Source organism: Sinocyclocheilus grahami, unplaced genomic scaffold (assembly GCF_001515645.1).
Source record: "Sinocyclocheilus grahami isolate Dianchi unplaced genomic scaffold, SAMN03320097.WGS_v1.1 scaffold491.1, whole genome shotgun sequence".
In the NCBI taxonomy this organism is placed as follows: domain Eukaryota; kingdom Metazoa; phylum Chordata; class Actinopteri; order Cypriniformes; family Cyprinidae; genus Sinocyclocheilus; species Sinocyclocheilus grahami.
In genome coordinates this window covers 449,094-473,735 of record NW_015505670.1, presented here as the reverse complement: position 1 = coordinate 473,735, position 24,642 = coordinate 449,094, and the positions used below count along the sequence as shown (strand labels likewise).

Sequence of the window (24,642 nt, the reverse complement as noted above, 5' to 3'; positions counted from 1 at the left end):
GTTTGGTGACTAGTCGATTGTTCTGTGTTCGCTGTGGTTAGTTTGTTGTTAAAGCCTTCCACAGGTTCGCACAGATTCTCTCCGCTGCAACAGCGATGGCAAGTCACGTCAAGAGCGATGGATCTGGTAAGGTGTTTATCTAGTTATTCTGTAAGAAAAGTAGCTAAATATTTATACACCGTTAATGTTGTTCGTGAGACACTGTTGGTTTCATTTCCTTATTCTTGCACCTGAAGTAGGTGGTATTTGTCGAAACATGAATCACAAGTATTCATGATCATACACACCAAATATGATTTACAACCGGACTCTTCTAACTCAATATCTCAATCCATATGCTATTAAAGTCCCTAATATGTTTCTTTGTTCTCCTTAGGAGCTGTGGAGAAGGACAGCGCTTTAGCGGGACAGACAGGTAGAAAGGAATCTAGTTTATAACTCGTGTATGATCCGAGAGAGAAGGATCTGTACAGTGTAAATATAGAATTTGCCTATGTTGACTGCAATGCTTGACAAACTGGTTGTAAAGCCATTGAAATCCAGCATGACCAGGTGCTCAACAAACAATACAAGCTTGACCTCAGTGTGTTCATTGAACTTTAGGTCTTCTTTCTAATAGGTAGGCCTACACCCCTTAGACCACAGTTAGCCCAATGTCTTTCACTGTGGTTTCAATCTTTGTGGCTTGAATACATCCTCTGAACATTTGCATATTTCATATTCTTGCTTTGCAAATCAAATTTTAGTGGTTTGTGTTGATCTTGTCTTTTCTTTCAGTCAGAGAGAACATAACAGTAACTGATAGCTTTAATCAAAGGTAAAACCTTATGATACATTGCAACATGTAGAAATTGTACAGTTTTGAGTTTAAGTAACTCTCATTCATATATTTTATATTTCTCATTTTTATATTTATATGATTTTATATCTCATTTGTCAGTGTATTCAGTCTGGATCCTAATGAGGAGTATAAGATGGACCACAAGAAGCGAGGAATGGCTCTGATCTTTAACCATGAACGTTTTTACTGGCAGCTCATGTTGAACAGCCGCTCTGGCACAAATGCAGACGGGCAGAACCTTGTTAGAAGGTATTTGGCCAAGTAATCAAAAATACATAATTATAGTGCTCAAAAGATTTTATATATATATACATATATACATACACACACACACACCAGAGAATAACAGTATCACATGACCACTGTCATTGACATCTGTGTTTGCTACACAAACATGACTATGAGTCACAGTGTGTTGGTTGATGAAGAAACGGTTTTCTTGTCTTTTATTAAAGTAACAGAACAATAACTAATTTGTACATTTTCTTTTATATCTGTTGTCAGATTTCAAGATCTGGGTTTTGAAGTGAAGGCTTATGATGATTACAAACGGGAAGACGTTTTATCCAAAATCAGAGAAGGTGCCTCAATATTTTCTCTTTAATGCATGTTTTGAGAAATGGGAGCCAAACTTAAATATCCCAAGTTAAACACAGCAGCTAATCAACAGCATCTTTGGCACTATTTACATGTTTTTATTATTTCACACATATGCATCTATTTGTATGTGTATGTGTGTGATTTAATTATTTTACAATATTCACAGATATTGTTTTTGTTGTTATATATAGTTTAAAAGTTACAATTCTGGGAGAACAAGATTAATTCTCCAGGCTCTACTCTTGATTACCACAAACAAATGGCACTCTTCTCTCAATTTGAAAAACATATCTACATTAATATACTTACAACTGAAGTCAGCACTAGAATAAATATGGGAAAAATGCCGTTGTAATACTGTTTCAAAATTCTAATTATAGCTATAGCGCTGACTGGTGTGCTAGAATCAACCTCATCATTAATGTAAATGCATCAAAGTGTTTTTATAACTTGAGGGAAAAGTACAAAAAAAAGTTCTGTGGTAATCAACAGCATGCCATATCGTGCTCCAAATAAAGTTGTAGGCTCTGTTTAATCCAGAATATTCCTTTGATTTCAGCTGCTGCTGCTAACCATGTAGATGCAGACTGTTTTGTCTGTGTCTTTTTAAGTCATGGGGAAAATGGTCACATCTATGCCTACGATGGGCAGATTGAAATTCAAGAAATCACTGATTTGTTCAAGGGGGATAAATGCCGTAGCCTTGTAGGGAAACCCAAGATCTTCATCTTGCAGGTAATTTGTCCTTCTTCCACAAAATGTCCTTAATATATAGTATGGATACAGATTTCATGCTGCTTGTAAATGCATGAATTTCTTTGAACACAAGGCTTGTCGTGGTGACAAACATGATGAAGCTGTGACACCAATGGATGTGGTGGACAGTCAGACAGTCAATGATGTGGTTGTAGATGCGGGGGCGCTCTGCACCCTTCCAGCAGGAGCAGATTTTCTTATGTGCTACTCAGTAGCTGAAGGTCAGTGCTTTGTTTTTGTTTGCTTGCTTTCTTTAACCAAGATTTTCTAACGTTATACTTTTACATACTGGATTAAATTACATCCTTGATTTTACAGTAATGTCTTAAAGCAGTCACTGACATTTTCTTCTTATTTTTAAGGATATTACTCTCATCGTGAGACGGTGAATGGCTCGTGGTACATCCAGGATCTGTGTGAAATCCTCAAGCGTTATGGGTCCACACTGGAGTTCACTGATATCCTGATGCTTGTTAACAGGAAGGTTTCCTTCCGCAGCGTAGGAAACTCCAAGGATCGCTCTGCTTTAGGCAAAAAACAAGTGCCTTGCTTTGCGTCCATGCTTACTAAGAAGCTGTTTTTCAGGCCTAAGAAGGAACATTAGTATTGGGGCCCTATTGCAGGTAAAAATTCAGGGATTAGATTCTTTTATTTGACTTTATTTTGAGCTCCTATATATATACACATTTTCAAAATGGAAATCATGCAGGTTTGCATGTGTTAGCCTGGAGGTTTGATAAGCTCAGGATTACTACGTGCAAATAGTATTTTAGTTTCATTTTCCCATTAATGATGAAAGATATCAGGTTTCACCATTTACAGTAGCAATGCAAAAAAAATACTTTGAATGAAAACTTGAAATTTATAGAATTTTTTTTTTTTTAAGTAATGTATATCAATCCTGCACACTACATTCATGATCTGTTATTAATATCTCTAAAGCATGATCTCTTCATTTGGTAGACATGCAGTAGTACACCTCCAGAACTGTTGAGGACTTAGTTTAGTTTGGAAGGGAAAGAAACAGCAAGAAAATCCAGTTAAACAGCTAAAAAAAAAAACTTGAAAATCATCATAGAGCACAAACCTACTTGTCTATACCAGCTTTGCATACACAACTGATTTTTTTCAGAGTATGGAATTATATGGGGGATTATGGTTTTTGTTTAAATTGTGTATCTTACGTGTCTTAAATGTTGAAAAGAGTGACTTTTGGAGATCTGTCCACATCAATACACTACACGTTTCTGACACATCAAATATTTTGGTCTCGGAGTCTTTTAGTGTTGTGTGGCACATGTGGCACTTGTTTTGTTAAAACTAAAAGTTATTATATATGATATGAACTGAATGTCTCCATACATTTTTTACTCAGCTCTGTTAACTTGGAGTGGACTCTATGGCCCTTTTAATGTTGGTGCAAGCCTTATAATATGTAATGTGACTGCTTTCTGTCTGGTTGGAACATGGATTATTGGAAATTTGGGTTTTCTGCAACATATTGTATAATTATCTTAATATGAAACGTGCAGTTATCAGCATTGAATAGGCTTGCCTCTATATTCAAATAACATTCCTCTGCATTTAAGACTTAAGTCTTTATAGTTTATATAGTTTATACCAGGTTTATAGTGCAGGTTTAAACTCTTAAACTGAGGTGATTTTTTTTTTACATCAATTACATAAAATCTTGACTAATAAATCAACATTTATAATGTGATTGTGGTTAATAATTTTTTTTGTATTGCAAGCATGCACGTCTATTAAAATAAAGAGAAACCTTGATGAATACACTAAATCACGGTTTAGTCTCACTGAAACTTCCTTGTCTTTTTTTCAATAAATATGTGTAAAGTTATCAATGGAGAGAAAAAGATTGCACTTTCTGAAAACTAGTGGTTTGCTAGAAAAAAAAAACTGCAGATGCTTTTAGTGTGCAGTGTGCATAACTTCCTACACACAATCCACAATAAAGGTGACGCAGCAATTTTTTTAGCCATGTGAACTATATTATAAAACAAGCCGCTCCAAACGTGTCAGTAGCTATATTTCTAGCATGTGGATTAAGTGTAATGGGAAAGTTTAATACTCTTTAAAGAACCCTATATTTTGGATTTTGTGGTGCATTGTTATCAAAGACTGAAAGCAGAAGTAAGACTTATTAGGATATTTATTACAGACAGATGTGTACATTGGATGCAGAGACACTGAATACTCCATTCAGGCATCAAACACAGAGGCGCATCTGCCTTCACTAATTATGCTTTACAATCACTTGATCCAGACAGTTCCACCCAGAACCTCTACTGATTGCTGCAAGCACCAAGACCATCTTACGGCTTACCTAAGGAATGTGCTAAAACATATGTTTAAACCCTAGCTCTGGAAAAACAAGTGGGTGATGATCGGTCAGTTAAATGATGGCTGCACCACTTGTAAGAGCTTCATGGATTAAAGCAAATCAGGAGACAGTAAATGATGTATACGGAATGCTTTCCACACTCTAGACAGTAGGTAGTTTCAAAATCTCCCGTTGAAGAAAAGTGCTGAGTATTTAGTGTATTTAGTGTGATTCTTCATCACACTAAATACAATAGCTATTTAATTATCAAAATATATATAATTTGCATGATTTGATTGATTGATTTTTATTTTTTTTGGAATGAACAGTTGGCTGTTTTTTCGTCTCTCACTTTGATGCATCTTACCAAGAAAGAGTCAAATATGTCATGATTGCATTTGCCTCTTTGACCATTTAAAGCATGAATTAATATACTCTACACTGTCCATTTCAGTCCATTTAAGTCTTCAAATGCATTGTTGCATCAAGCCATGACATTTTTCAGATATTTAAATGGCAACGCATTAACAAAGTGCAGTATGTGCCCTATTTAGTGGACTTTTTAGAAACAAATAAATGGTCTTCAATATAATAATAATAATTCCCACATGTATTATAAGCAACAGCAGTTCAAAATTACTGGGAAAAACCACACATTCACACACTAAACTTAATATTGACATCTCCAGTAAGGAATAATAAAATTTTTCATATTGTGTCCATGTAAAGATGACATAAGTAATTAATCTATTTGGTCTTGGCTGATGATTAAGAGTCCACACAAAGTCAGATCGATTGCACTTTTCCAAAACATGTTCTTAACCTGGTAACACAAATCACTATAAATATTAAAAATATTCAGTCACATTGCAGAGCTTTTCATATTTAACTATTAGAATGATTTGTTGTTAATTACACTATCTTTTAAATCATTTTTTATTAAAAGCATGGCATATTTCTTGAATAGCTTTGGATTATTAAATACCTATTAGTGTTCATTAGCTACCCATGATCATCTTTGTGAAAACATTAATGCCCACTAACAACAAACTTTAACAAGCACAGTTATAATGGTGATGAACTGCTTCTCTAATGATTATTGGAGCAGACAGATTCTCACACACTATCTTTACAACCAAAATGGAACGAAAGAGTCTGTATCATGGAATGGGCTGCTGATTGCACAGAGAAAAAAAAGAAAATGAAAACACAGAGATATAAGAGAAACAAAATAATTGACCAGCATCTCAGTAGCGTGTTGTGTACCAGTCGTTGTCAGTCATCTGCACCAGTTCGTTTACCACATCCAGCAGGTTGCGGTTGTGTTTCTGTAGCAGACGCTGATTTAGTGCTCGGTCACCAAAGCCCATCTCTACCAGCACGGCCATCATGGCGTCATGAGAAGCGGCATCTTCTGGGAGCTACACAACCAAAAAAGTTTTTTTACTAGTGATATATGTCCCAAATATTTCACTGTACACTAGGCACTTATACAGTACTATGTACATGTATTTACTGTCTAATGTTATTATTTTTACACAGTGGCAAAATACATTTTGATTTGAAAGGAAGCTCAGATTATTTCAAAATGTTTTTTCCATTCTGCATCCTGCATGAACGGCTCCCAAACTCACCTTCTCAGACCCAGTCTGTCCAGTGAAAAGAGCTTTATAGGCAGATGCTGCCACGGACAGGGCACCCTTCACCAATCCACCTGTGATGCTATTAGCCCTGAGGAGAGACAATATTGAGAGAGAGAAAGAATGCGAGTGAAGAAAAGCACACAATGCAATCATTTCCATGAGGACGAAACGAGTGGTTGTGTGCTGTGTAACTCACCTGAGCTCTTCTGTTTCAGACTTAGCAGATGCTACCGAGTTCTCAGGGTCAGGTTGATTAGGCTCAGAGTCTAGATATATATATATATAAAAAAATAAAAAAAAACAGATCAACTTTCAAATGTAGTTTTGTATATCTTTTATCATATTGTCTACTTTGTATCACATCTAACACCCCATAATCATATAAAAAGGCAGGCACTAATTCACAACCTGTGATGGCTTAATACTTTAATATCCCATTGTGTTTCCACTCACCTTTCTCCTTTTCTCCTGGCTCTGTAGGATTACTCCTCTCCTGCTCCTCTGCTCCATGTTCTATCTGCTCTTGTGTCTCTGTGCTGGATAAAGAGATTTTAGATATATTAAGCTAAATTTAACATATCAGTTTCAGTTACATTAAGTTATGAGGATGTGATGAAGGAAATCTAGGCTGTGATATGGAATAGGAATGTGTGCATACAGAGTTTTAGGGCAGGATATTGTGAGTGGTCAATGTACCCCCCATAAATAAATAAATAAAAAACATTTATTTCCAGATTTAAATGAGTGAAGCACTGAAATTATTATTTTTTTTTTACAGAAACACAGAAAGCAAAATTAAAACTTTTAGCTGAAAACACTTGGGTTAAAAACACAGTTTGGTTAACTAGTATGCCGTTCAGCATGTCATGTTCTCAGATGAAAATAAGCCATTCATAGTAAAGTCCTTTGCAATGAGTCACTTCTCGATATTTTAGCTGTACACATTTTACATATTGCTACTGTAAGACTTAAAGAACCTCAGACACTTTGATCTTCTGCGATACGGACAATACAAACACAATGTATTAACATACAGACATTTGTTTCCTGTCTGTATGTTAATTTGTCTTTTGTCTTAACATACAGACATTTGTCTTTCTCAACCTCGTCCACTTCCTTCGGCTCACTCAGAATGGTCAATATCATAATATAATGTTCCACATGAATGCAAGTGATATTCACAGTCATGTTTGGTATCATTTGAAATGTCTCATTGCAACTGGTAGAATGGTCTCAAACTTACAAGGAGTAAACTAAAAGGTAATACAGATCCTAAGAGTTTAGAGATATGTTGTTTAATGTGGAGGGTGTGCTCTTTCCCAGTGTCTTTCATGCAAATTACCATCTGTCCCCAAAAGGTGTAAACTCTCCACGTCTAGGCCTTGATCAATGCAAATTCTAATTGTTAGTTTCTGTCTCCGTTAAGTGAATGTTTGTCGTGGTCTGGGTACTTAAGGAAATGCTGCAAAAAGATCAGCGAGCTTCTGTAGCCAGATGAGCCCGTAGTGTATACACTCCATACTATGTATTTTTCTTAAGCAAGGTATGCATCTTTTACTCTTAGATTTATCCGAGTAAGATTTACCTGAATGATAATAAATTGTTATATTTTAATTGATTATGTTTACTCTGAAATTATTGACTCTAGTAGATCATGTTGTCACCTTGTTACCCCATAACCTTCAGCCACCATTGGATACCCTGTTTGGGCCAACTGGGTGGACCTTATACTACTTTAGCACCCTTTTTAACACTGTCAAAATGCATCACCGGAAAAGTCCTGATTATTCATCCCTGTTTCAGTCAATGATTTTGGCCCTGCAAAACTATGTTTTGCTGTTTCTGCTGGCAAAATTTCCGGTTGGCAAAATTTGGATGCATCACTAGTTTAACTGACCTCTGAGCCCAGTCTATTACTGCTGACTTGTGCTCTGTATAAACTTACCAGGTTTTGACCAAAGATTGTGGTGCCACTACAATCACAGGGGTGAGCGGCACAGCATCCAGAGTCTGGGAGGCACAGAGCATGTCATTAGCATCCGCACTAACAGCAGCAACAGGGCTCTGGAGCTCTTCGGTCTCCACTGATTCTAGTTTGCTCCCCTCTGCAGGCTCTTCTCCAGGCTGCGACAGGGCTGAGCTGTACATGGACTCTCCTAATGGACGGCTTGTGTCAAAGCAATCAGGGAGGATGATTATGTAGTCTTCTGAAGAAGCAGATGAAGTTCTGCTGCGTGTTTCCTTAGCTGCTTCTGTGTCCTTCACTTGCTCTTTCTTATCCACTTCCTCCTCTCCCTCTTCTACCGGATCTCCACCTGCAGGTTCCACCAGGATCTGCTCGATGTCAGACTCGTGACCCTCATCTAAACATACGAACAATCACTTTAATGGCTAAAAACATTTACTGTCTTTGGTAAGAAGTTATTTCAATCACCTTTAAGCAATTACAAAATTTGCAATGTACAAAATGAAAATGGTCAGAAATAAATATTCTCAATGCCCTGTTACCTGTGCTAATGAGCTCTGCTGGAAGCGTAAGCAGGGGAGCAGCTATATCAGTGGTCTCCATCTGTGGTGAAGCTGGGCTGGAGATTCGTGCCGTCTCTACTTTCAGTGGGGCTGGAGCAGATATTAGCCCTGTTTCTGAAACCTTTTCTGATTTCCTCTCACAAAGTGACATTGAACCTTGGGGGGCTGGACGCACCACTTAACATGGGAAAAATTTATAAAAATAATTTTAGAAACTCTTTACCTACCTTCTACATAAACACTGCTAACAATGTACATTACTGCACTGCCGTGATGTTTTTTTTTTTATTCATAAGAACAATATTTTCATAGAAAGTAATAAAGTTCATAAGAACAGAATTTATTTGTAAGAAAAATTGCTCCAATTACTAATGTAACCTCGGTTCCCTGAGATAAGGGAACGACCGTTGTGTTTAACACGCTAATGGGGAAACTCCTCTTCAATCTGATACTGAAGCCTGATTTGTTCACGTTTGTGTAGCTGCATGAACAAATGTCACTTCAACCCGCCAAAAGGGCACCATTTACCAGGTGTAAAACATGCCGGTGGATTAAAGAAGAAGGTGATCAGCGAGCGAAGTAGGGTGAGACTCAGGGTGTGTTCACACTTGTCATGTTTGGTTCACCTAAAATGAACACAGGTGCGATTGCTGTTAGTGCAGTTCGTTTAAGTAAGTGTGAACGCTGCCATCTGAACCTTGGTGCGCACCAAACAAGCGGACCGAGACTGCTAAAAAGATGGGTCTCGGTCCACTTCCAAATGAACTCTGGTGCGGTTTGAATAAAATATAAACGCAACACGGACCAAATACTTCTAAACGAACCAAAAACAAGATGTAATGCCAAGATGCGACGCTATGCGACATGGATTGACGACACGGAACGAACGGTGTATCCAAAACAAAATGAGTAGAGGGCAAACGTGTTGTGGCGAGGAGGTAAAGTGCCTTTTATGAGCTCTTTGTGAGTTTGCAGGTGGTAAAAATATAATCATATGTACATGCAACAATAAGCGTGCTTAGTCCGGCAGACGGCATTAGGTGTATTTAACTTTAGCAGACCGATCGGTGAATGGGTACTTTGATGTCATACACCGATCAGTCTGCGCAGCCCCGCTTTAAGTCGAACGCACCTTTTGCTTGGCGTGTTTGGTGAGTTCAGTCACAAAATATACATCATTTAACCCGACCAATCAGGTTGTGAACATATCACTATGCCTTTAGGTGCGGTATCTTTAGGCTCACTGTAAAAAATGCTAGTGTGAACGCTAAGCGGACCAGGACCAGGACCAAATGTATTGTTTTCTTATTTTGGTCCGGACCTAACGAACCAAGAAAACCGAACTACAAGTGTGAATGCACCCTCAGACTGCTCTCACTACGAGAACATGTCTCAGTGAGCACAGCCTCAGTATGGGCACGGCCTAGGCAAGCGGCGTGCTCACTGTGCCCGTGTGAAGTGTGCAGGGCACACTCACGCTGCAAAATTAGCAACAATGTTGCAGGAAATTTGCTCAGAAATTTGCTCCTACAGTAGGGAAAATATTTATTTGATCCCCTGCTGATTTTGTAAGTTTGGCCACTTACAAAAAAATGAAGGGTCTGTAGTTTTTATGGTAGGTTTATTTTAACGGAAACAGAATACAAACCAAAAAATCCAGAAAAAACACAATATATAAAGGTTAGAAATTGATTTGCATTTCAGTGAGTGAAATAAGTATTTGATCCCCAAGCAAAACATGACTTAGTACTTGGTGCAGAAACCCTTGTTGGCAAGCACAGAGGTAAGACGTTTTTTGTAGTTGGTCACCTGGTTTGCACACATCTCAGGAGGGATTTTGATCCATTCCTCTTTATAGATGCTCTCTAAATCCTTAAGGTTTCTTGGCTGTCGTTTGGCAACTCGAAGTTTCAGCTCCCTCCACAGATTTTCTATAGGATTGAGGTCTGGAGACTGGCTAGGCCACTCCATGACCTTAATGTGCTTCTTCTTGAGCCACTCATTTGTTGCCTTAGCGGTATGTTTTGGGTCATTGTAATCCTTCAAGACTTCTCCATGACCAATCTTCAGTGTTCTGGCTGAGTGAAGGAGGTTCTCGTCCAAGATTTTACAGTACATGGGCCCCGTTTTACAGTACATTTGCCCCTCAATGCAGGCAAGTCGTCCTGTACCCTAAGCAGAAAAACAGCCCCAAAGCATAATGTTTCCATGTCCGTGCTTGACTGTAGGGATGGTGTTCTTGGGGTCATAGTCAGCATTTCTCTCCCTCCTAACACCGCGAGTCGAGATGCCAAAGAGCTCAATTTTGGTCTCATCTGACCACAGCACTTTCTCCCAAGCCTTCTCTGAATCATTTAGATGTTCTTTGGCAAACTTTAAACGGGCCTGTACATGTGCCTTCTTCAGCAGGGGGACCTTGCGGGCACTGCAGGATTTCAGACCGTAGTGTGTTACCAATGGTAACTGGTGCTTGGTGACTGTGGTTCCAACTGCCTTAAGATCATTAACAAGCTCCTCCCGTGTAGTTCTGGGCTGATCCCTCACCTTTCTCATAATCATCATTACCCCATGAGGCGAGATCTTGCATGGAGCTCCAGACCGAGGCCAATTGATGGTTATTTTGTATTTCTTCCATTTCTGAATAATCGCACCAACAGTAGTCTCCTTCATCTTGTAGCCCATTCCAGCCTTGTGCAGATCTACAATCTTGTCTCTGACATTCTTTGACAGCTCTTTGGTCTTGCCCATGGTGGTGGGAGAGGTTGGAATGGTAGATACAGATTCTGTGGACAGGTGTCTTTTGTACACCTAACGAGCTGACATTAGGAGTAACTTCTTAAAGTGACAGGACTAATCTGTGTTCCACATGGGCACATAACCAATCTGTGGGAGCCAGAATTCTTGCTGGTTGGTAGGGGATCAAATATTATTTCACTCACTGTAATGCAAATCAATCTCTAACCTTTATATAATGTGTTTTTTCTGGATTTTTTTGGTTGGTATTCTGTCTCTATCCATTAAAATAAACCTACCATAAAAATTGTAGACCCTTAATTTCTTTGTAAGTGGGCAAACTTACAAAATCAGCAGGGGATCAAATAAATATTTTCCCCACTGTATAGTCGTCGGATGGCCGCAGGGGAAGGCTTGCTAGGCGATCTTCCTCTGCAGGGGCTCTTCTACGGTGAGAAGCAGGCTGAACTTCTTGCTTTGGCTTCTTTCTTCCAGCAAGGAGATGATTTTCTTTGCTGAAGGAGAAAAATTCTGACGAATAGCGCTCTGAGCCGACTGCTCTATGGCGCCTCCTCTTTTGGCAAGTTGAAGCGCCATTTGTTCATGCATTTTTTTCAAAATCTTACTGGCCCAATTTTTTAAACAGTAGTGTATAGTTTTACTACAAAATGCTTACTAGAGACATTGAAAGTACTTGTCAAGTCAACACTAAAATGAAAAAGTACCAATACAGTTATTCTACATTATTCACAGTCTGATTACACATGGTCAAGTGAGAAGCTTTGAAATTGACTGATGTGCTACCTACTTAAAAAAATTACTGTAATTTCCAGGAAAAGCAGAAAGGTGCATCTTCCCACAGCTGCCATCACAAACCTTTAGCTGGGCATCTCCCACAAAGCGCCCTATGCTCTGCTATTTCACGGGTCACTTCCAGGGTGAGAGAGCGGATAACAGATGCACTGACAAACTGAGGCCCAGTGATGCTCTCCTCTCCTTTCTCTTGTGCTGGGATGCCCTCTAACTCGGTCCCCTGGGCCACATCTGTGAGTATGACATCAGAGAAGGTTCACAAATATAACAAGCTACACAATCACTAACAGCAACAGACAGAGAAAAGTGTAGAATGTTTACCCAGGATGCTGCTGACCCCTTGGGCTTCTGTTTCCTCTTGGATGAGTCCCAGTGTTGGTTTCTCCTGTAGAGGTCCCTCATGGGGCAGAGGTGATATGCATGGAGTAATGTCTTCATATATTTACAGAGATGAAGAGAGAGAGAATATTAGAAAAGGTAGAAATCTATACATTTTTTTAAGCGTTACTGTTTAAAATTAATATGCATCATCCATAAAAGTCGTTCATTCTAATTTTTAGAAACACCTTACAGACTTATTCCAGATTTGAAGTTACCTGCAGGAGTGTTGTTAGGCACACTCTCCAACTCTTGCACAATGTTGATGTCCAGCAGTTCAAAAGACAGTAAGTCCTAAGTAAAAAACATAATAAAGAGTGTGGAATTGACAATAGAGACAAACTTTCTTCATCAAACAAGATGGGTTTTGTGAATCATGCTGATTGTTGTTTGGTCATACCTGAGCTGTGAGTAAGTCTACAGATGGAATGTAGAACTCCTGATCACAGTCCTGGTTTACTGACAAAAGTAGTTGTTCCCTTGAGGCCCGGCATTTCTCCTCCCTCTCAAGAGTGCGGGAAGACTTCTCCTGAAAGTGCCAGACAGGGTGAAAATGGCTACAGAAAAAAAATGACAAAACTAAACTAACAATAGCTCTAAACTGGCCAAAAACCTAAAATATATTATATTTGGTCCCCAGGGAAAAAAAAAAAAAAATGTATATGACCCAGGGTAACTATTACTTTTCTTATTTTCAATTTGTCTTCTCAATTTAGTTTAGTTTCCATTATATAGTTTTCTAGTTTCAGTTTATTTAGTTTTTATTTTTAGCTTTAGTAATTTCAGGGCTGTGAAAGTTAAACTGGTTTCATTTAAAAAAGTTTACCAGCATTTTTCATGTTTACTGCAGGTGGGCTGTAATGGTTGTAAAAAATGTTGTAAGTTGTGGTATAACATACCCATCAAAAGCAAACAAAAAATAATTTGTGTTTTTATTTTAGTTTTGGAGTCAAGTAAATGTATTTAAGTAAAGTTTCTGTGTTCCTCCAGTTTTGCTGTTTTTTTTTGTGTTTTTCAGTTAACAAAATTTTTTACATTTAGATTAAATTTAATTTCTTTTTATGATAATAACACTGATTTGACCATTTTATATATTCCTATGTATATTAGAACACCTGCACATATAAAGAAAATTTCTAGGTTGGTTGAGGCTGTCTCTGGACCATTGTCTTACCTGCGGGGTGACACAGGGAGACACCAGTAGCCTGTCAGCACAGATTGCTGTAGGAGCATGTGGATCCACAACGATGCTGCACCAGATACGTGGTCCAAACTGCTCTCCTCTGTGTGCCAGGCGCCAATGGGACGTATAGGTGCCCTCTAACGTTGGAGCACAAAGTGCCACGCTGATGACACCCACCTGACCTGGCTGTAGTGTGGGTACTGCGACCTCCCGCCATCTTTCACCGGAGCCCACTGCCAAGTTCCCCCACATGAACTTTAACTGAGTACGAAATGTGACACAATCAGGTTCTGATTTTTTATTGTGTATACAGATTTGTGTGTGTCTGTTTAAGAGTCAAAACGTACCTTGGTCTCAGAGTCCCAGCACACTCTGCCACTGTTCTTCATTTTCCAGTATTTGATGAACTTGGTCCCAGGACGCAGACGTGATCCATCAGGCAGGTTTTCATCCAAGAGTAGAGCTGTCATAGCTGGCACAGCAAGTGGGCATGGACGTTTAGGACGACTGCAACCAAGATAGTGTAAATTAAATGGCATCTTATTATCACTAATTACATTTTAAACTGTTGCGATCAGTTCAGCCAATTAACACTTTGGGGTGTTTTTTTTTTCCTTTGTGGGACTGACATAATATTTTTTGTAACATTGTAAATTTCTTTACAGCCTCTTTTTATTTAATATGTCGTTAATAATTTCTTTCCAAAAAAACCTTTTTAACAGACATTTTAGATAATAATATAAAATTTTATTTGAATTATTATACTATATATTAATAAATGACTAAATGTAATTATTTAATCTTTTTCACGTTTCCTTGGTTAGTAGATGCACCGGGGACCTGATTATAGCACTTAAAACCTGGAAAAGTCCGATTTTCATGATATGTCACCTTTAAAAACAAAACGTTCAATAGTGATATTTGAAATAATTTTTGGGGGGGAAGGGGAAAATATACTTTAAATATAAACCTAAAATTGCCAGTAGGTGGCAAATCACTTCATGAGTGAGTCATTGAGTCATTCAACCGATTAGTTCAAACAGCTGATTGATTCAGTAACGAAACACCGTTGTGTGTTGCTCAGAGACACAAAACAGTTCTGCTGTGGATTTGTTTGAAACTATTTTCGTTAATGAAATACAGCAAAAACAGGAACTGTCCAAAATGTAAGTCAATTAATATTACCTTCTTGTTTATTGGACTGTTTTATAAAATCAATATCACATTTGCAATCGTACTGATATTTGGAGAAAAAAAAACTGTTCTCTGTGTTGTGGGTACTGCGACCTCCCGCCATCTTTCACCGGAGCCCACTGCCAAGTTCCCCCACATGAACTTTAACTGAGGCCAAAATGGGACACAATCAGGTTCAGATTTTTTATTGTGTATGTGTGTAAACAGATTGGTGTGTGTCTGTTTAAGAGTCAAAGTGTACCTTGGTCTCAGAGTCCCAGCACACTCTGCCACTGTTCTTCATTTTCCAGTATTTGATGAACTTGGTCCCAGGACGCAGACGTGATCCATCAGGCAGGTTTTCATCCAAGAGTAGAGCTGTCATAGCTGGCACAGCAAGTGGGCATGGACGTTTAGGACGACTGCAACCAAGATAGTGTAAATTAAATGGCATCTTATTATCACTAATTACATTTTAAACTGTTGCGATCAGTTCAGCCAATTAACACTTTGGGGTGTTTTTTTTTTCCTTTGTGGGACTGACATAATATTTTTTGTAACATTGTAAATTTCTTTACAGCCTCTTTTTATTTAATATGTCGTTAATAATTTCTTTCCAAAAAAACCTTTTTAACAGACATTTTAGATAATAATATAAAATTTTATTTGAATTATTATACTATATATTAATAAATGACTAAATGTAATTATTTAATCTTTTTCACGTTTCCTTGGTTAGTAGATGCACCGGGGACCTGATTATAGCACTTAAAACCTGGAAAAGTCCGATTTTCATGATATGTCACCTTTAAAAACAAAACGTTCAATAGTGATATTTGAAATAATTTTTGGGGGGGAAGGGGAAAATATACTTTAAATATAAACCTAAAATTGCCAGTAGGTGGCAAATCACTTCATGAGTGAGTCATTGAGTCATTCAACCGATTAGTTCAAACAGCTGATTGATTCAGTAACGAAACACCGTTGTGTGTTGCTCAGAGACACAAAACAGTTCTGCTGTGGATTTGTTTGAAACTATTTTCGTTAATGAAATACAGCAAAAACAGGAACTGTCCAAAATGTAAGTCAATTAATATTACCTTCTTGTTTATTGGACTGTTTTATAAAATCAATATCACATTTGCAATCGTACTGATATTTGGAGAAAAAAAAACTGTTCTCTGTGTGATATTAACTATATCAGATGATATAAATATCGTCATATATAAAGTCATACGGGAGCATATTTGCCCCCTTCTCTTGAATTTCAGGGGAATTCTAAGTGTATTTTAATAGACTAAATCACACAGTGAAAGCGTTAACTCAAAAATGTGCTTACGCATTAGTCTGACCTACATCTCAGTGTATGCGTGCACTCTCTGGGTGTGTTTTTGCGATATACTCGACAATGTCAAATCGCATATCGTTTAAACAACAATTAAGATATTATTGTAGACAATATATTGCACACCCCTATTATGCAGTTGAAATTGAAATATAGGACTAACATGATGTGAAATGTGAAAAGCTGCCAAAAAGGTCAGGTCTTTGTTCATGGCAATAATGATTCTTAAAAAAAATAACATCATACAAGTTTGGAACAACACGAGGTTGAGTAAATGGCAGAAGTTTAAATTTTGGGGGGACTATCACTTTAATATGCTCTTCCTCAGGTGGTAAAGGGGTGTAAGCTCTTACTCTGGGCTATTTGCCTGTGTGGCACGTGGCTGCAGCAGGACGGGTGAAGAGCTCCCTTCTCCAGCAGTGCTCCACTGCAGCCCCCTCCTCTCCATTCTCAGTTGCTTCCTGATCTCCTTCACCTCCGCCTTGAGCTGGCGCTTCTCGGCTTTAAGACGCTGTTTCTCGGCCTTACGAAAGCTCCGGTCACCCCTTCTGTAGAACCTTCAGAGGGAGAGCAAAATATGTTTAACTATTCTGAACTTTAACACCAAGACAACCCAAAGCAGAGGACAAATGCCCACCTGCTGTGATCTGGTGCTGGGGAGCCGTGCTCAGGAATAGACAGGGGAGTTCTGGCTCGCACAAGGTTGTGGCTTGGATCATGTGAGAAGCTACATGGCTCACACAGAGTGCAGGAGGTACACACACTGTGCAGAAAGAAACAATGAAACATAAAAAAGGAAACACAAAATTAAAGGCACCCGTTAGACCAGGCATTCAGTTATAAATGATAGCTCTCGTAAATTCAGTTCAACAGCATTAATTTGAAGAGGGTAAACTTTATCACTCGACTGAATCTACACATGCATTTTAGGTGTTCATGCTCCATCCAAGCAATAAATGCACGTCTTTGAATGAGCGCTGTAGCGTATTCTTCAACCGCTCAGGTAATGTCAATACGACCCATTTCAGGGGCTGCCAAAATTATATTTTAAAATCAGCCAGGGCTATAGAAATGCATATTAATATTTACAAGAAAATCTCCATATTACGCATAGGCTAGCGTCTTTCTATCTGACCCCCCCTACATCTAGATTTGACGTCCATCAGGGAGGATCAAGCCTTCTTTAGGGGGGGTCAGATCCCCCCAACCCCCAACAAACCCCCCCTAATTCACACCTTGGATACAGACATCCATGTCACAGAGATCTCTCTAACCTGCATTGGTATCCACCGCCTGCGGTCTGGCCCCGACAGCTACTGCAGGCTGGAGCTGAACTTGGGGCCCCAGGCAGAGTGGATGAGGTGACCTCAGGAACCTGAGGCTCTGTTCCCACTGGCTTATGGATGCAGCATTGTCCAGAGAACTCCCTGCAAATCTTCTCTACTGCCTCTCTAACCACTTGATCCTTAAACTGTGGCAGTTATCATATTTTGAAGAGAAAACATTGAGACACAAACGTTTCCAATATTAGGGTTTGTCTCCACTGCTAAAACTATCAGAATGAAACGTAGGATAGTTCACCTAAAAATAAAAATTCTGTCATTATATACTCATCCACATGTTGCTCCACACATGTAAGAGTTTCTGGTCCCCACTGACTTCCACAGTATTTTTTTTCATATTTTGGTTATCCACATTCTTCAAAATATATTTTTTAATGTTAAAAAGAAAATACATGTACATGTTCCATACATGTTTGGAACAACAGAATTTTTGGGTGAACTACCCAACGTTTTTCGGGTGAAGTATCAATTTAAACACTATGGCACAGTACAACATTTGTCAACTCTTAAAATTGCAATGAAATGGAAGTAGCAACAGATCTTTTCTTTCATATTGAAATGTACATCCGAGTGAAACGATTATAAAAAATGTGGGACGGGGATGTGGTTCTATGCATCGGCTGCTGATTGGATGGAGGCAGATCTGAATACGAGCTTGCAGTCGACTGTAAGTTGTATGCAGACAAAATGATTGAAGACATCCAGCATATAACACCAGACAGAAGTCTGCCATTGCACTAGAAGATCAAGCTATGATTTGTTAATAAAAATTGTGAGGTCAAAGCAAATATTTAAAAATTAAATATCTGCACAATCCATTCTAGTATGCTGATTTGGTGCTCAAATATTAATAATGGTTTGTCCGCAATAAGATCAATAACATGCTTTAAGAAAACAGATAGGGAGGATTTTCATTTCATGCTGATTTTAATGTCTTGTTTCTCATACCTTTTCCATGTATGAAGTGAACCAAGCTGGAGGGGTCTTATCCTCTGCCTTCCCACCTTTGACTTCATTTACAATTACCTTTAAAACAAAAGCAGGATATTAAAATAGAATATGTGATACACCAGTCATTAACTTACAATGGTGGAAATTATAATAATCATCAATCTGGAAACCCTTATCAAATGTATATCATATTTCATGCAAATTACAATAAAACTGTAATCAGAATTCAATTACATTACTTGGTTTTAACATCAGAACATTAATGGTTTTTCATTTAGATTAATTATAATATTATAATTAATGCGCCATTCCAAATAAATTGCAGCCTATAATTTGATACAACAATAGTGAACAACTGTGGCTACTTCTGTGACTGTGCAAAACCATTGGGTTATAAAATCTTACCAATCCTTCCTCTGGAACTGCAGCCTGAACTTTGCGACTCACCACTTGTGCCAAAGTAGGGCAGTGCTGAGGAGGCCTGAATCCCTTCTTGGGTTCTCCAACAATACCAGGTTTCACCTGGCCCAAGCCCACCCCCGACCCTGGTGGTGGGCCCGGTCCTGGCACTGTGGCTCTACTGCCCCTCGTCTCATACACATTCATTTGTAGTCTGTTCCCCTGTCGTGCAGCACTCTACAATTACAAACAAAACCACAGTGCATTTGCTTTTGAACATTTGTTGATTTTAAAACAATGGGTTTAATACACGGTAGCCACTCTATTCACTCTAAATGAGTGGTACTCAGCCTTGCTAGTCCAATGCTCTCCTTTGTCTAAAGGAATATTTGAAGGGCCTCCTATCTAAGCAGACATGCACCTCTGGTACTTCTTTTGTAGTCACAATAAATAAACGCAAAAATATGATGTCAGTTTAATGTTGTACATCTATATATCTTTATTTTTTGTGTTTTTAATATTTAATTAAATTAGTTTTAATATATTTGAATTTAAATTATTTTAATTCTTATTGGGCGCCTCTCAAAGGTTCTGATGCCCCCTGGTTGAGGACCGCTGCTCTAATTGAGTGATATGCAGTTAACAGTGAGTTAGCAACAATTTTTTACCTTCAGGGCTTCTTCATATTCCACTGAAAAAGAAAAACGACTCCAATCAATGTTATGACATATTCTTGCTGTGCTAAAATATATTCCATTTATTTTATTATATACAGATTGAGACATTTTACTTACATTGACTATTGATTGATACCTGAAACAAACAGTTACATACACAATAAGCATGGAATTATTAACTAATAATATTAACAATTTTGTATTATGTACATCTCGTGTTTTTGTTGGGGAAAAAGCATAAGAATGCCATGCCATTACTTCTTCACCCTCACCTCTTCATTCTCCTCATCGAAATATGTCAGTTGTAAATTACACAGGCCAAAAGACCTTTTCACCTGAAGAAAGGAAGATATAAAAAGTTAACACAACAACTTTGTGACGACTAACTAGTTTGATGAGATATACTTGATTCTGATTGGCCAGTGTCGACAAACATTTTGAATAACGGCTGTTACCCAGACAAGGGTATAACTGCAGCCTGGAGATCTCCAAATGGTGGCGGGAACTCCAAAACGGGGTGGGAGCTCCAAAATAGGGCCTGGCTTCCTCCCATTGACAGACAGGCACATGCGCAATTTTTTCCCCCAATCCACTTCAGTGCAAACTCCGCCCCACAGCTGATTCTAAAGATTTTATTGGTTGTGTCAATTAAAGTGTTGATTTCCTACACTATGCTACAAAAAATGCTAAACCCTAAACCTACCCCACACTAACCTTAACCAGTGAAATTGACTGCATGGCAGGATTGATGCTGAATAGCGTGGTAAAGAAAGTTGCAGTTCAGGAGATAAACAGTTAATAAGATTATGCGATATGAGACTGTTCCGTAACTCCCCATCCGGACCTCACCAGACAATGTCACATTTTTAGCTACACCCAGCGTCACTACCCCCTCCTACCCCTGCGAATTTCGAGCTCCGTTGCTTAGAACAAAGCGATAGAGTAAAATCTTTCCCCTGCGCTGCGCTGACGGCTCGAGGGTGATTACCGTTTATTAAGCAGAGGTACAAACTCCGGTCCGAACACCACTGGCCATGAGCTTTGGTCTCTGCTCTCACGGAGAATATTTATTTATATAGCATATTTTATTTTAGATTAAAGGGGTCATATGATGCGATTTAAATTTTTTCTTTCTCTTTGAAGTGTTACAAGCTCTTGGTGCATAAAGAAGATCTGTAAAGTTGCAAAGACTAAAGTCTCAAATCCAAAGAGATATTCTTTATAAAAGTTAAGAGTCAGCCACACCTACCTAAAGCGCCTCGTTTAAACGCCCCCACATGTCTACGTCACGATGTGGGAAGATTTGCATAACGCCACCCAAATGTTCATGCAATTATTATTCTGGTTATTAATTATTATGCTTTTATTCTGGCTGTAGTATTGTTGCTGCCGCCATGCCGTGAAGACGCTGTGTGTTTCGTTGTGAAAGTGAAACTACTTTGTTTGGTCTTCCAAAAGAGGACATGACTAGAAATCAGTGGTTACGTTGTATTTACAACACTGTTCCAGAACACTTCAACCCAAATATCCAGATGTGTGCAGCACATTTTATGGAGGACTGTTTCCTGATCCTGGGAGAGTAGACTACAATGCCGGCTGTTCTGACTCACAGACTGCAAGTACATTTTTTATATAAAAAAATTTGCCACTGATGATTCAAACGCGAGTTTTGAGCAGTGTAGAGTAGCGCTTGTTGTTTGTCATTTCTCCGATCACAAATGCAGACATGGTTTTATGTTGCGTGGAAATGTCACCACAATAACAGACCGGTGTGTAAAACTCTCTGACATATTTTACAGATTCTGTGCACGAACTTAAAATATTTCACATACTTTTTAGAATCCAGCGTTTAGTTGATCCTGATAAGCGGTCGTTGTCACAGTTGTAAACACGACGGCTTTCTTCTTTCGTGAGGGGCTTTGGCGTCATGGTATCTTTGTTTCCCTAGGAACGTTAAAGAACGCGACACACACGTCTCCCGGAAATCCAGTATAATTCAACCAATCCGATGACGACTTCGTCAAACGCGAGTTTTGAGCAGTGTAGAGTAGCGCTTGTTGTTTGTCATTTCTCCGATCACAAATGCAGACATGGTTTTATGTTGCGTGGAAATGTCACCACAATAACAGACCGGTGTGTAAAACTCTCTGACATATTTTACAGATTCTGTGCACGAACTTAAAATATTTCACATACTTTTTAGAATCCAGCGTTTAGTTGATCCTGATAAGCGGTCGTTGTCACAGTTGTAAACACGACGGCTTTCTTCTTTCGTGAGGGGCTTTGGCGTCATGGTATCTTTGTTTCCCTAGGAACGTTAAAGAACGCGACACACACGTCTCCCGGAAATCCAGTATAATTCAACCAATCCGATGACGACTTCGAAACTCCTGAAGTGTTTCCACTTTTGTGTGCCATATGCATCAGGCGTTCAGCCAACGGTCCGTGGGCGTGACGTCTGAGGCTGATGCTGCGTCCCAATTCACATACTATCCGTCCTAAATAATATTCGATCATAGAATTAGTATGTCCCAAATCATAGTATGTTTTAAAAAAGAATGCAAAAGATACCCGGATGGTCTCCTACTTCCGGTTAGAATTCAAGTGCAGATCGATGCACACTCTAATGGCTAATATTGCCCACAACACATTGCGCGGTGGACGAGGATTCGATTAGAACTACAAACACGCATAAAAAGTTTTTTTTTTTTTTTTACTACAAACATGGCGGATATACGCGACTGACGAATAGGTAGAGAAAGGATTTGAGTGATAAATAATCAATGTCTAACCTGATGAAAAATATTAATTTAATGTTATCCACGTTATATTTCATCTGTTACAACACTGTGAACTTTTATAATGATACGTTTGGTCATTAACTTTTAAATGCATCATTATATAAACATATGAGCAGAGTTCTCGGCATGATAGACCCACAAATAGCAGATCAACATGCCTCTTCGTGTCTCTCCAATACGGTAGGAAATCAAATTAAACGAAATGTGGATGATGTTAACTGTGACAAGATGATTGATAGGGCAGTTTAAACAGTGACATAATGCACATAACTAATGCAGAGTTCACACTGCACGGTTTTCAAAGATGTCACATCACTGTTGGTTTCACACCCCAGATAGTCGTTCAGTGTGAAACCAACAGTGATGCGACGTCTTTGAAAACCGTGTAGCGTGAACTCGGCATAACCGACCTCTCATCCGGGCAACCTGTTTCCTGCTGGTGTTCTCTGTTTGTCCGCGGTCTCCACAAGTAAGCAAATTAGGTAACTGTAAACTCAAATTATTATTTAATAATATTAATGTACTTATTTGGTAAGTAGCCTTGTAATAAATGAGATAATGTACAGTGGTATCCCAAAATAAACCCATTGGGTGATATAGACCCTGTCTGGCCTATCGCCACGTCGAACGGCTGGCTGTCCATTATTCCAAACTGACACGATTACACGATGCTTACAAGTAACGTTAGACCACCAGATGACATTTGCTTGAAACAGATTTGCAGTCAGTGTTTCAAAACCTAGTGAGCTACACACCTGGACAGCATTTGGGTATCTATGCGCCTATCATTCTGTGTAGTAAGGGAACTTAGAAGGTTTTGAGACAGCTTGGTGCTGAGATCTACAGACCTGACAGGTGTTTCCTCTCCTCTGCTAAACCCCTTTGTAATTGTGGTCTAATCGATGGAAGGCCTGCTCACGTCAGATATAATGTACTTTGTTAGATATAAATATGGCTGCTATTTAATTCGTGGGCTTTCGGATCAAAATGGTCGCTTAGCCCATTCTTTCTAAATGATTAAGCTTTTACGCCATTCCGCTCGTCGAAGCAGCACACCGAGTAGTGATTGTCACAAAAAAATGTCTAGTAATCCTACTCTAATCGCATGAGGCAGACATCGGATGGCTTCGGGGTGAAAGGCTTCTCTTTCTAAATGATTAAGCTTTTACGCCATTCCGCTCGTCGAAGCAGCACACCGAGTAGTGATTGTCACAAAAAATGTCTAGTAATCCTACTCTAATCGCATGAGGCAGACATCGGATGGCTTCGGGGTGAAAGGCTTTGCGGCATCAAGGTGAGTGGTCAGACTGACATCTCCTCATCAGCCTCTGCTTACCGTGGCCTCCATAGACTCCCAGCTCTTCGTCTCCGAGCCAGACAGCAAGAAACTCTTCGCATTCCCTCGAAAATTCACCTTCAGGTTGATATAGAAGTCCATGGCGCGAGTACTATTTAAGGCGTTGCATAGATGAAAACTGAAAAGCTTTGATGAGTTACTGTGTCCTGGCTTCTAGATTTCTCTGATCAAAATGGTCCTTTCTGTTTACATCAGCGACGCAAACACGCCCTCCGCATCAGCTGACAGGGAAATGCCTGCGTCACTCAAAGCGAAACAATCTAATGTGCAGTGGTTTCATTTGAATCGGTTCAAAGGGTAAAATCGTGAATGTTAATGTAAAATATTTACTTAGTATTGTAAAAGATAATTTGATCCATAAATAAGAAAGAATCAAGTTGGTTAGTGTGTGGTACTGTACAGTGATAAATAACCTATTGTCTATTCACCCAGCGAGTGAACTGTACATATTTACTTTCCAAGGGCTGTATTTATTTATTTATTTTTTTTTTAAGTTCCGATCCTGGCTTCTGATTGGTCATTACAGATGTCCAGGCGTCTACGTAATGACATGTTGGTACTGTACAGTGATAAATAACCTATTGTCTATTCACCCAGCGAGTGAACTGTACATATTTACTTTCCAAGGGCTGTATTTATTATTATTTTTTTTTTTAAGTTCCGATCCTGGCTTCTGATTGGTCATTACAGATGTCCAGGCGTCTACGTAATGACATGTAATGACAGCTATGACGTAAAGCTTCACTGCGCAGCAGCCGTAGTAGGTTTTTGTTTTTGTT

The 24,642-nt window shown here is 38.9% G+C and overlaps 2 protein-coding genes across 2 annotated transcripts; one reads left to right on the top strand and one right to left on the bottom strand.

Annotated features, from left to right (window-relative positions):
- LOC107554095 (caspase-6-like) lies at positions 1–3,929 on the top strand. The gene is made up of 8 exons (XM_016236481.1): positions 1–126; positions 377–415; positions 778–817; positions 941–1,090; positions 1,346–1,422; positions 2,001–2,176; positions 2,271–2,418; positions 2,560–3,929. Exons 1-8 carry the CDS (start codon positions 96–98, stop codon positions 2,799–2,801), a joined length of 903 nt encoding a protein of 300 aa, XP_016091967.1. The 5' UTR covers positions 1–95; the 3' UTR covers positions 2,802–3,929.
- A 420-nt stretch (positions 3,930–4,349) lies between these two features.
- nbr1b (NBR1 autophagy cargo receptor b) lies at positions 4,350–24,073 on the bottom strand. Its single transcript, XM_016236547.1, has 22 exons — positions 23,843–24,073; positions 19,978–20,040; positions 19,823–19,841; positions 19,697–19,719; positions 19,035–19,265; positions 18,627–18,704; positions 17,610–17,806; positions 16,973–17,098; positions 16,689–16,892; positions 15,253–15,412; positions 15,095–15,158; positions 13,809–14,014; positions 13,035–13,163; positions 12,853–12,928; positions 12,578–12,688; positions 12,320–12,487; positions 8,690–8,887; positions 8,127–8,544; positions 6,635–6,717; positions 6,378–6,447; positions 6,173–6,269; positions 4,350–5,959 (listed from the first exon to the last, which is right to left on the bottom strand). Exons 1-22 carry the CDS (start codon positions 23,942–23,944, stop codon positions 5,786–5,788), a joined length of 2,997 nt encoding a protein of 998 aa, XP_016092033.1. The 5' UTR covers positions 23,945–24,073; the 3' UTR covers positions 4,350–5,785.
- Between the last annotated feature and the right edge of the window lie 569 nt (positions 24,074–24,642).